The sequence below is a fragment of the Bombus fervidus genome, chromosome 11 (genome assembly GCF_041682495.2).
Source record: "Bombus fervidus isolate BK054 chromosome 11, iyBomFerv1, whole genome shotgun sequence".
Taxonomy (NCBI): domain Eukaryota; kingdom Metazoa; phylum Arthropoda; class Insecta; order Hymenoptera; family Apidae; genus Bombus; species Bombus fervidus.
In genome coordinates, this window is record NC_091527.1 from 12,468,739 (window position 1) to 12,481,903 (window position 13,165).

The following is a 13,165-nucleotide window of genomic DNA, read 5'->3' on the forward strand; positions in this document are numbered from 1 at the left end:
CCGAGTCGGATAATACAAAGGAAACAGCCGCCTCGGCATTCTGATGACTTGCTGAATCTCGACGATCAGCGCTTTCGGACTCGTGTCAATCCGTGCCCCATTCAGATGTATTCAATTCTTTGTCCAACCCCTCGCAGGTTAACAAGAAGAGGAGGGAGGAAAGAAAGAGAAACACAGAGAAGATGGGATAGGATAGGATCGACACACGTTTCGGCGTATTCCACACAACATGCTCGTTCCTTTGAATAAGTATCGTTTTATTAATATCTCTGTCGTTATTTACAAAACTTTGTAATAATCTCTAATTTTCTTCACCGTCACACGCTACTCGCTATTCGTCAATCGTTATACTTTTACGCTTTTGTGTACCTGTGTACGTATGTACCGTGTAATCAGTGTGTACATGTATGCGCGTCTTTGTGTGTGTGTGTATGTGTGTTATATTAATGTCGATAATGCTCGAGTTTGCTAAATCGTTTACAGTAGAACGTGAATGTTCCTTACCGGCGTCGTCGTCGAAATTCACCGCTTTTCAACTTTGGAGCCGACTTCTACCACTTCTTTTTATAATTCTTTCTCGCGTCGTCTTCGTCGCGTATGCGCCTAAACACCAGCATACCACACATTATATTTACACCATCGGATTCACACCTGTGACCTCATTATCACAGCGCGCACGCCGCCTTTTTTCTCTCTTACTCTCTCTCTCTCTCTCTCTTTCGCTCTCTCTCTCTCTCTCTCTCTCTCTCTCTCTCTCGCTCTCGCTCTTCTTTTTACATTCGGCACGTTTTGTTTTCGTCTTCATCGTCGTTGTCGACCGTGGAAAATCGATTCTCTCTTCTGCACAAGCAAACCGCGTCACAATTTCGCGACGGATGCGAGAAATACGCCGTAATATACATCTCTAACTATGTACACGCGTGTCTCTGGCTCGACGTATCCGCCTGAAACACGCTCGCGACACGGTTTCATCGTTTCCATGCGAAGAGAAAGAAAGGAAACGTTGGATCCGAGTCGTTCAATTGAACAAACCACGCGCTTGGTCGATTAATCTGTTTCGACTCTTACGACTCTAATGTAAGTCATGCTCGTGCTCTTTCACCTCCGCCTTTTTCGACTCTGCCGCTCGGGAATCGTGAAAATTGAAAGAATACTATTTCACTACGTGATTCGCGGATGTACCTCCGACTGGCAGCCGATTGGTCGATCTTTTACCGCTCATCCTTTTCACCACGAATAGATTCTGTTCCACCGAGTCATTCGCTCATAGAATCCAAGAAATCGTGGTTCACGTTTCAAAGAAAATCGCGGGTACATGTATTTATGTGAAGGATTGTAAGAGGACGAGTTTGTGGCTTGTTGTTAGATTCGGATAATAAGTATTCTTTGTCGTCGTTTTCTGGCTAGAAATTGTTTTTTGTTTCGTAATTAGGATGTACGACGAAGTAAGGTTTTCGACAAGTTCTTTAAGATATTCGAAACTCGATCGCAACAAATTTATAAATCTGTAAAACTTTTAGTTTATCTAACTTGGATTTTCACGTTTGTGAAAATTTTAGACTCGTTTGAGCGCAATAAGCGATTGATCTGTATAAAGATGAACTCGAATCGTTAATTTCAATCTTGAATCAAATTATTTGAGAGAGATTTATAAATAATTCAAGATAGATACATAATTGATAAAATACGAAAGAAATCCTACTAAACTGTACAAAACTCGAGAGCGGCTAGCATCCTTTTCTAACCGCCAACATAGAAATTAACCAATTAACAGCAACGTCTATTTCCCTCACCCTCCGAGCGGAGGCTTTCTTCGACGAATCCGATGATCTCGTGCCCTTAGGCACACTCCATCATAGTTTTCCTCTGCAGCGTCGTCGTGACGGAATGTCATTCCCTTTCTTGCAGTCTCGTTAGCCAGATACCTAGTGTGTTTGTACGATCGGTGAATAATCCACGTCTTAGCAAAGAATTGATCAAGCGATCCTTGTATCACGAGGAGTAAGTCGAGTCCGACTTAGACTTTGAAGCAAAGTATATCCGTTATCCCGTGGATCGTGGATTCGTCATATCGAACCTAGGGTCATTGTCATTAGCGTCTAGTTACCGCGGCCACTTGTCGATTTTGTACCAACTATACCTTTGTAATAAACGTTACCTCGATTGTGCAATAACGATGAACAACCCCGGCGAAGACTCATTACACGCCCCTAACGCCAATCCGACATGCGTATAAAATTTTGTTTCCATTTGTTGCTTTCAGGTTTACCTCGTTGTCGCGTATTCCAAATCGATGATTCCTTGCTCTTAGGTTTCCAGATTTATTGCTAACCGACGTATCCTAGAATCAGTGTCGATCGAATGGCTCGATTTTATAATTTGTCGTGGAAGATACTCGACCTATCAGAAATTCTTAGTATCGCGTTAAGCAGGCACCGATTCCTACCACGATTCGCTGGCTCCTTTCCGCAAATTATAATCGTTCGAAGTTGATTTATAATCGCGTCCAAATTTGCTGAAAATTTCTATTCCTTCCATTTCAAATCTTTATATAAAAAAAAAAAAATTTGCCACATAATGTGCTTCTTTATCTTTTCTTGTTTACAAGAAGATGCACAAATTAATTTGGATATATTTTTGTACAAAGTTATTTTCTCTTTGGTCCATTAGAATAAAATAACTGGAATAATTGAAAATTTGAAGTTAGCGTTTGACCGTTCGTAACTGGTCCACATGGAGGAGTTCCTATACACCGGAAATCCGAATCCTCCTCGATGATAGATACGTGTTGTTGCAACGCAACAGTGTTGCGAGAGTGCGTCTCCGATGACACACGCAATGCACACAACCGGTGTACGGTTTCTCGCAATTGGAATCGACGCGTTTCGAGTGTACTGGCCAGATTATCCGCGTTTCTGCAATCTGCTTCGACGTTTCGCTCGCACATCCACCGACGTTGTCTCATTGGTCGTACGTAAAACCAAATTTGTTAACAAACTTTCTAGTATTAAAATTAATTACTCTGTTTCGTCCATTCGAGTGACTCTGGAACCCTCGGTATTCTTAATTTAGAAAATAATTTTGTTAAGGATGTTAGCCTTCGTGTAATTGGAATTCAATTGATGTTTAAAATAGAAATTCTCTTTAGTTAAAATTATTATTTTATATGAATCAATGAATGCAGAATAAAATTTTTCTTTATTTGCAGGGATTTTATCGCTGCAAAGGAGATGGAAGTTAAATTCAGATTAGTACTGACATCCTCGACATCGAATTATCCTTCTGATTACTCCTGGTCTTTGTCTCATACGTGGTTAGCCTCTGAGAACAAGTAGATGATGGAACAGCAAGTAGTCTAACACGTTTTCCAGCGGAACTCGTTGTCAAGATTTCATTTCACGATAAACAAGTAAGGATCTTGCAAGTTTCGCATTCGTTTCTGTTCTTGCAGATATAAAATTTCTTTTGCAACGTAGAATCAAATCGAATATGCGTCGAAATTTGGATTGTTCCTCAAATTTGGAAGGACTGTTTCCGTAAGACAGATCTTCGAACAGGAAACAGAACTGTTATCTCTATAATAATTGACAAAACGAATGAGAAAACCGATATAAGTACTTTGTATCTAAGAAACTTATTCGTATTTCTAAATTTTTCAGATCCATCGAGATGCGACCTCTTCAAAGCCTCCATTGATGCAGACGTGCAACCGATACTTGAGCGATTCGCACATTTCAGACCCTATACAAGAGAGGGACATTCACGTTGATCACTGACTTCAATTATAACCGTCCTGCGGTTCACGCAGAATTTTCTCTTCTTACAATATCTCTCGAACAACCGGTCCATCTTTGTCCGTTGGACAAATTGCTAAACGTGTCTGCGTCTCCTAACAAGCAGACGTATCGTCTCGATAAACCAATTTCACCGAGTCTTTTTCCAGTGTCTGCGATGAGTATTCGTCACCAAGGAAAGACAGTCTCCCCTAGATCAGTCACGTCGTTCAATTCCAATGATCCAGGCCAGGTAAGCTGTTCTAGAAACGACTCACACAGATCGGAGTACGCGACACAGGACTCTTTCTAGGGGCTGTCTTCCATAGGATACCAGGCAGCTGGACCTGCGACGGAGGGATTAGCCCCCGCCGCGGATGGCATGTACTACCAAGCCCGTCCTTGGAACGGCAGGTACGCACCGCATTGCGGTTGCTGTTGCTGCTGCATGCTCTGCTGGGTACCAGTTCTCGGGTACGAGCAATGCTGAAGACTCTGGCTGGACGTTATCACGTGGTTCACACCGACCACCGAGTGATGAGGCACCGAGGAGGCCGCGTGATGAGAACCGTGAGGGCTCGACGCCGCGGTCATGTGAGGGGCTGGACTCGCCAAGGCCGCGCTTGGTCCACCGCGGCTGCCCTCGTTTCCGCCTCCGCCGCCGCTTCCGCATGGCTTCCCGTCCTTCACGAGCACCGGCACAGCCACTCGTCGCGGCGAACTAGCGCTCTGTAACATAAAAATAGCGTCGTTCTTTCGATTGGAATATTTGAATTTCGATAGTAGCTTTCGGTTCCAGTATTTGCAAGTTTTACGACGCGATCGTTTCAGCAGAATACGAAATCCGACCGAAGAATATTTGAAAAATAGCCTCAAATCTTGAACTATTGCCGTAGAAGTAATTTCTTATTTGCATCGAGAAATGGAGAACAACCCGAACTTCGCCTGGAATTTCTGACATCATCATTCATCTAAGAGAAACGACAGCCTAGTCTACCCGATCCACCGGTATGTAAACTCAATCCACACGTAGGTGCACAGGCTGCGTACGACGAACCGTAAAGAAGACGTGGGACGACGTCGTGGCTCGGCTTCTGTGTTCCAAGCAAACACGTGGGCTCGGTAGGCACAGGTACTTAACCCGCGCGATACCTCGTGATCAGCATTCGAGCATACTCGTACTTTAGCAGCCGGAGACTCTCTCTCTTTCTCTCTCTCTCTCTCTCTCTCATACACACACACATTACGAATAAACAGTACCAGCTACCGTGGACCACAGGATTCTAGCCAGGGCTCTGTCGAGCCGCGTCAACATCGAGAACTGCTGTCCCTCGTCTCCCCGCGTTACTGTCCGGGGGATTCAATACGACGAGCGGGACCCCACGGCATGCCAAACAGAAGCCGAAGCAAGCCGGCCGAGTACCTGCCGGGACGACCACTCAGCTGTATCAACATTCGGTACACGACATTCCTCTTCGATCTCCACGCCAGCGACGCTTTAATAATATGATCGTGACCGCTCGGAAATAACGCCTATTTCGGCTGATGAATTCACGCTGGTTGGATCATTTTTAAGAAAATCGAGCGAAGAATTGCAGAGACGAATGTCTTTTCTCGGTTATCAGAGAATTCGTTCTTTATAAAGCTATTACGAAGCTCGACTTTGGTCGAGGCTCGATGTCTGATAGATCTTGAAGCACCTTCGTCCTTCATATTTTAAGACAGCAAAAGCGGCGAATAAAGATAAAAGAAAAGTTACTTTTAACGAAGATCGCTTAGTACCTATTAAAAAGATTCTTGCGGCATTATAAATACGAGTACATATTCACATTACAGAAGCTGCAACACTCGGATGAAGTTTGAAAGAATGGAAAGACGGGTGAACGCAGAAGCTGCAGGTAAAGTACGACCATCGTCATTCGTTTGATCTACTACGTACGATATCCTATATCTTGATTCTATTCTCGCATAATTATTTTAGGGATTCATCCATGAAATGTCTCGAGAATAAATTCTTCTGCGATCGTAACGATTCGGTAACCAAATCTGTACCTACGCGAAAGGAAACAATGGGGGTGGAGTGTGTAACAACGATTCGATTCGAGTGGCCGACACGAACTTACGTGCACGTTGCTGGCCGCGAACATAAGTGCAGGCATGCCGTGCACTTCACGCTGACAAAGTGACGATTACGCTAAACGCATGACGGTCGGCGCGCGCGTCACGCGTCACGCCACTTTAACCACTTCAACACGCGTTAAGCGATTTCCGGCGAAAATGGCCGTGCTTAGGAACGGAGTAGTACGTGTTTATGAGCGGCGACCACTGCGCCACGCATAATGAGCCTCAATGTTGCCGTGATCGCGCGGCCGCGATTGGATTCTCGGGAAACATATTACGCGTGGACTTCCCTCTCCCCCTTCGTGGAACACCGTCCCCTTTTAACGGTATGTACAATACATATATATATATATTTCTTGCTCGGAAACGATCGTCGTCACCGGTTGCCGTTTAGGTTAAGGACTCGACCGAGATTCCATTTTTTATTTCTACTTTCAAGGCAGTGAATGGTATTATTGGTATTACAGATTCAATTTTATACTATACAATGCGTTTTACATATAAATGTTAACCATAATTTGGGAATACAATCATACGAATCGAGTAAACGTGTGCAACCTTTTGTTCCGCGTATTGAGAAAGAGACGAATCCGAAGAAGATGAAAGGAAGAGAAAAGAGACAGCTGGCGAAGAATCTGCTCCGGCGATGATCAGATTTTTTAAAAGGTACCCTCTACAGGACGTTTAATTCCTTTAATATATCACGAGGACAAGGAACGAGGGCAGAGATACGTGCAAAATAAATTGTACTTGAAACGTCTAGGCGGTGGCGGCCGATGTTCAGGCCGTATACAGCCGCATCGAATATCTAAATGTGCCGCTCGCGCGCGCCACTGACTTTCACCCGAATGCATCTCTCGTGGAAAAACATTCGTCATCGTTGAAACTGATATAATTAACTAAAAGCTGGGCTCTACCAGTGGCACAGCTTTTTCCCTCCTTCGCTCCTCCACCTCTAAAACCACTACCACCATGAAACAGACCAGCCCGACGCGACGGCCGTCTACGTCTCGTTTCTTTACAGAAGCCTCGGTCGAACAAAGAACCACGAGAAGAGATATTAAAAGATTTCTGCCGGGACCTCTCATTTCCGCGACGAATGGAATTCAATGGGTTCCGTAAACGAGGAAGTGGTTTTTAAATTTAATAACCGATGTTTTACCACGAGTGTAATTACATTAGGCGATCTCTCGATACCCGGCAAACAGCTCTCGCGCCCTTTCCCTCCCCCCCCCCAAAAAAGCGTGAAAACCAGGCCACCGATTTCTCCTCCTACGATTCCTGCGATTTCCCGAGACGTATAAAAGACGTATAAAAGAGATCTCTGTCTTCTGTAAGACTGGTATCGAGAGTTAACGACAACGACAGTTTTCTATCGGGTTCGATGAAATTTTTTTAAACTCTCGCAAATTCGTTCGAATGCGTACGAATATACCATTGACTCGAATAATATATTCCGCTGAAGACAGAATAATCGATGTAATTATTTTGTATTTATTCCATCTTCCTTAGGAATATCTTAAAGCGAGAAAATTTCAATTTCGCTGTATCCTCGCCGGTTATCGAGACAGACAGACAGACAGACAGACGGAGTAAAATTCGATCAAAGCGGCTTCGTTACTTTCCAACGATTCGCTATCTCCACGCTCTAGACATAAATATGTCGCAGGCGTTCAGCTTAATCTCGATTGCGACACGAAGTTACAATCGATGGGTCGAAAGATCGGCGGCTCGCGTCTCCAGGGGAGGGTTAATCGATATCAATAGTAGTAGTAGTATTGGTAACCCCGATTCGCGTCCAGGTGTTGTGCATGACTGTACTCACGGCAAGATGGCGACCGGTCCTCGAGCACCCGTTTCCGCGCTCCCTGCAGGATACCTCTCCACCCTTCTCCTCTCTCGTTCTCTCTTTCTCTTTCTCTTTTTCTTTCTACTTCTCCTTCTCACCCGCGCTCTCTCTCTCTCTCTCTCTCTCTGCCCCGTCTTTTTCTTTCTCTTTCCTTTTCTCGTGTTCGCTCGCTCGCGCTGCCACTTGAAATTTTTTTACCGCCGCGAGGGGAGGAAATGGAATAAAACGAAAGAAAGGGGGAAAAAATCGGAGCTCTGGCTGCCAACTCGTCGTCAACGTCGACGACGACGTTGCCGTCGTAACTGCTACGTCTCCGTCGCATGGTGTTTTAAACTCCGTTAATGATTAATTCTATCCGCTGTTAACAATTGTGCTACGTGCTAACAAATATTCCTAAGTAATTTCTATTAATTTGAAAATTACAGATTTCCCGTCTAACCCTTTCGAACTTGCAACAAATCCTATGGTAATTTTTCGAAAGGAATACTCTCATAGTCGAAAAACAACGACAATAAGAAGGTATCTACTTATTTGGCCGGTTATTGGGAAAGGTATAATGTATTTTGTAAGAAATCTCAAAGTATTCCTCTTCTCTACCGTATGTAACCGAGATGCAGATACCTAATACGTTTATTCTTTTTTATAGGGATAACACCAAAGGCTCGCAAGAAGAAATTAATTGCAAGAAATTGTGGAAACAGCGACTTGGAAACAGGTCGCTTAACGAAGGAAAACAGCTGCTCTATCGTGGGACGTACTCGGCGGGAGAAAGCTCTAGTTTGTCTATTAAGAAATCTATCTATGGGAGGTATCCCTATTGTACGAAACGCTAATAATACTGTAACTGCCACGCCCAATGCGTATGTTGCAATTTCGCGTCGTGGTGTGCACGCGATTCTGGTCACCCAATTACACGTACCATCGAGCAGATCGAGATAATAGAATGAAAATGCCGTACGGAGAACGAGGAGAAATAGTAAACACGGTATTGAATTGAAATAGAGATTACGGTAAAGAGAGAGAGAGAGAGAAACGACGAGTCGCCACTCTATGGAAGAAGGGAAAGAAGCGATAGAAAAAAAGATAGGCGATACGATACAGAGATGAATGGAAACAGAGTCTACGGGGACCACGAAAAACTAACGAGTAAATTATGGGGCGGCTGCTCGTCCTAGCGTGGACGAATCGAGGGGAAAGGACGGTTTACAGATCGGGCCACCGGATAACTTTCAGCACCATTAATGTTCTATGGGTGTTTACGAGCCGCCGCTTGGCGGCGACTATGTCGACCCTACTTAGAGACAAGATCGATCGCGATCTAAATACATAACTCTATTTGTTACAGGCTTGAAGATCTAAATTGAAATTGATACACTCTGCAAGTGTGATGAATGTTTTTCAGAAAACTACCTGTCACGCACGAACGATATTCTAAAAGATGGATCGTGTGGATCAAGAGCAAAAGTTATCCAAAGGTGATGTTAAATCTAAGGTAGTATATATATATATATAAAGAACGAAATTTGAGATCCAATATGAGAGCAGATGGCCGTCGCGTCGCAAAGCTGGATATGGCGCGCACACGATAATAACACGATATCGAGGACGGATCGAAACACAGAGAATGACTTTGATCCCCGTCACCCGCGAAAGTGGTTTTGCACGAAAATCGCTCGACGTGTATGCTCGTTGCCATCGAAATTCGATGAAACGGTGAAAGTCGACGGTGACCGAAAAAAGCGCTATGAAAATCCGCTTACGTCGAAACGCCATTCCGCGTGGAGTGTCGCTTATGTTGGTACAGGTATTCTTTAAAAAAATATTTTTAGCACGAACAAAACACGCCGGTGTAGAGGAATAGGGGAAAAAGGAAACGTTAACGAAGTAGCTGGATAGAAACGACTAAAAAACATTTCCAAGAAGCGTGTTACACGTTCCGTGACCGTGCAAGAAATTCATTTTGAAGCGCAAAAAACTGACGGAGAACAAATAATCGACGTCATGTTGACACGAAAATGATTTTCAGCGTGAGTGAAACGACACGACACGCCGATTCCCGCTAACTCGAATCGGACGATTTGCCGCTAATGCATGCCGGGACATCCGTGATCTCGCATACTCGTTCGTACCCGGCTCTAATGTATTCATCAGGACGGATCTGTGTGTATCGGCACGATCGCCGTCTTCTGACATCTCTTTTGAATGTTATTGCAGAGGAGGGCAGAGGGAGCCGCTGGAGAGACGATTCGTATTCGTCAGTGCGTGCGACGAGATGGAGACAGGGCACGTTTTGAACTTGCAATTACGATATCTCGGGAATCTGGCGCGTCATTATTAGAGCCGATAAAAAAGGGGAGAAGAGAGAAAAGCAAGGGTAGAGAGAAGGGGGATTTCTATGGGCGCGAAATAATATTGTAGGATTCGAAATCCATAACTTTCAAACTATCTTTGTCCGTTATAGGTAGAATTTAATGGATCGAAATTATGCTTTTTTTTTTTTCTTTTCTTTTAACGTGATTTTACGTATAGACTGTACACGTTATATTAAACCTTCTCAGGCAACGACATTAACATAGATGTACAAATATTCTGTAGTTATTTCACCTAGGCTTCGAACGTTGTAATTTGCTTAGCATTCTATGTACATCGTCGGTATTACTGGTCAATGAATCGTGAGCTCGGCGAGACTCAAACGAAATTCTGTCGCTCGTTAGAAGATGAAAAACATTAAAAAACGTAGCAAGATATACATGGAAAAGGACGGAGGAAAACAAAAAACAAAGAAATAGAGGTAAAAAATAAAAATGATATTGCAACAGCCAGTCGCTGAAACATCGTGGTAATTACGTGTTTAACACAGACGATTTTATGTTGCAGGGAGGTCGGTATTCCTGCAAAAATTTCGGCTGGAATAACGAAATGAATGCAGAATCGCTTCGAGTCGGTCGAGTGGCCCACTCGAAACGAAATACGATGTGGATGCGAGGATCCGCGCCGCGTCCGGAATATTTTTCATTTAAAAGCATTTCATTTCGAAACGCTCGATATTTTGTCGTGTGTCTCGCCGTTTCGAAATCCCTCGGGAAATCCGATCTATCGAGGACGCGTATTATTATCACACGAGAAACGGTCGAACGACAGAGTTTAATTTAATCCTTGCCCCTCTCTCCTCCCTCCTCCCCCTCACTCACTCTCTCTCTCTCTCTCTCTCTCTCTCTGCCTTTCTCCTCTTTTTTACTCTGTCTTCTTCTAGAAACGTCTTCCTTCGAACTTGTTCAACGTATTCAAACTAATATCTTTATATTTCTTTTTAAACAGGTAGTTACCTGATTTTGAGCATTCTGTTCGGCCATCGCCTTCTCCTTCGCTTGCCTCTTGCACTTGTATCGGTGATTTTGAAACCATATTTTCACCTGTAACGTGAAAAAGGAATTGTTCCTATTAGTATGGAATTTTATTGGCAGAAATTATAAAAAAGAAGAAAAGGTGGTAGTAAGTTGCCCGTATAAAGCCTGTGCTAATGAGAATATTTGTTTGACATTTATGAAACAAATGAAACTTGAAAATATGAAGAGCAACCAGAGTTCAGATTGCGATACCAGATGCTTCGAGTCGAATTTTCCTTTTTCCCGTTTTTTAAAAAAGCTGCGACACATCTTTGACGCGCAAACTGTCGCCAGGTAGGAACTGAAATATTTTTACAAGGGGGAGCGAGTGCCAACCTTTTGTCGCGTGTGTACGTTTCAAGTAATCTGGAACGATTCGTGGCCCCCTTAAATTCATAATCCACGGTTATTATAAGTTTGTTATTTCTACGAGAGGGATTTAAGGCTTCGCTCACTTTGCCAGATACTTTGAACAACGATCTTTTCACGCCTCGCTATCAGTTTCTTTTTAATACATTTTTCATTTTACATTTCTCAAATTTTAATTGATAAAGTAAATAAGGAAAATAAAGAATGAAAATCTTTCCTTTCTCTTAAAAAACCCCGTGGATTTTAATCCTATTTCATCACGCAATTTCAGAACAACAAAATGGATGCCGAAATACCAAATTTCCGCCAATCGAATCGCCAGAAGCGGAAGTTCCGCCGGTTTAATTTCTCCCATGCACGATGTCAAAAGGAACACGCAGCAGTTTTATGAAGTTTGGGCCTAGGAGCAGTCGTGCTCTCGTTCAAAATCGCTTTTACGGCAATTGAACGCGATTAGGGAAGCCGGCCGTGCGGACGGGATCGAAATCGGCATCTGCTTATGACAGCGGCGCGTTATAATCCGTATTGTACATTATGCCACGTTCACAGGGGCGCGTCCCGATCATCGTGGCATTGTCGTCGACCGACGAAAACAATGCTCTCCGTTTCTGTCGGCCGATTTAATCCTTAACACGAGTTTGCTAGGATAACGTCGCTTGGTCACGTTTAGTACGTTATACGAGTATTGCGAGCATATCCGGCGATGATCCGGTAAAACTGTTAAGTTCGTTAGTTAATTTTGCTTTTTTTCAAAGGCAAAGTCTTTCTACGGCAATGTGAATAGAGCGGGGACGAATTCACGAAGATAAGGAAACAGCGGATCGAACGATTTTAAAAAAGGAGGACAAAAGAGTAAATTAGAGGCATGTGCGAAAGGTAGGCCTAAGCCCGATCTTTATCGCACGTATCAAAGGCGAGTCCGACCTATATGTTGCCTTGCCTGTAACCTCCTACTCGAGTGGTTGTAACCCGCTGCAATCCCCATGCGTAGCCGCCCCGTGTAACCCCCATTGTCGGAGTTATGCGCGCCGTAGAATGCAACGAAAGCACTTTAAGGGGCCCCGCGCAGTAGACCGTGTCTCAAGAGCCTGCCACCGTCTGTCTAATTCTTTGAATATTAGCGGGATCGACCACCCTCGAAAATTCTTGTTCCCCCTACGAGGCAGCGCTCGTTCGCCGCCTCGCGTGTACGCCACGAATACCGATCGTTCTATGGCGAACACGATTTTCCAATTGCCCTTCTCTCCAGCGATTACCCATTACGATATTTCCAGGAATACTTGTACCTGCCTGTTACAATAATCGATGTTTTAGTTTATCGTCTTTTACGAGTTGGCTCTTGAATTAAGCGTTATGGGGAAAAATCAACAACTGTTGTGAGCATTGAGTACCAATGAGCGAGTAAGTATACATTTTACTCATTTACTAAGTAGTATTTTATGTCTCTCTAAACTCTAATGCCTGTTTTATTTTTTAAAAGGTTTCCCGAGTAAAATTAGTTATGCTTTCAGCTTTAATCTGTTATCGAAGCTGTTAGTGAGCTGTGAGGCAACGATGATTAATAATACTATGGAAATTCATCTTCAAGAACCGTGGGCAGCATTTACTTTTTACAAATACATCTTTAGTCCCATCTGTATTTGATCGCGTTTTATGAGATCGAAATT

The 13,165-nt window shown here is 43.6% G+C and overlaps 1 protein-coding gene across 2 annotated transcripts in view; it reads right to left on the minus strand.

Annotated features, from left to right (window-relative positions):
- Positions 1-236: 236 nt before the first annotated feature.
- Positions 237-13,165, minus strand: part of LOC139992192 (homeobox protein Nkx-2.4) — a 31,185-nt gene continuing 18,256 nt past the window's right edge. The window contains exons 3-5 of one of the 2 annotated variants that reach the window (XR_011801043.1): positions 11,070-11,156; positions 2,159-4,502; positions 237-2,077 (exon numbers count right to left, since the gene is read on the minus strand). Coding sequence is in view for 1 of the 2 variants with exons in the window: in XM_072012827.1 (XP_071868928.1) it covers positions 4,161-4,502; positions 11,070-11,156 (429 nt within the window). In the remaining variant the exon portion in view is untranslated. Of the gene's footprint in view, positions 4,503-11,069; positions 11,157-13,165 lie in introns of both variants that reach the window. The other variant, XM_072012827.1, reaches the window with a different exon arrangement.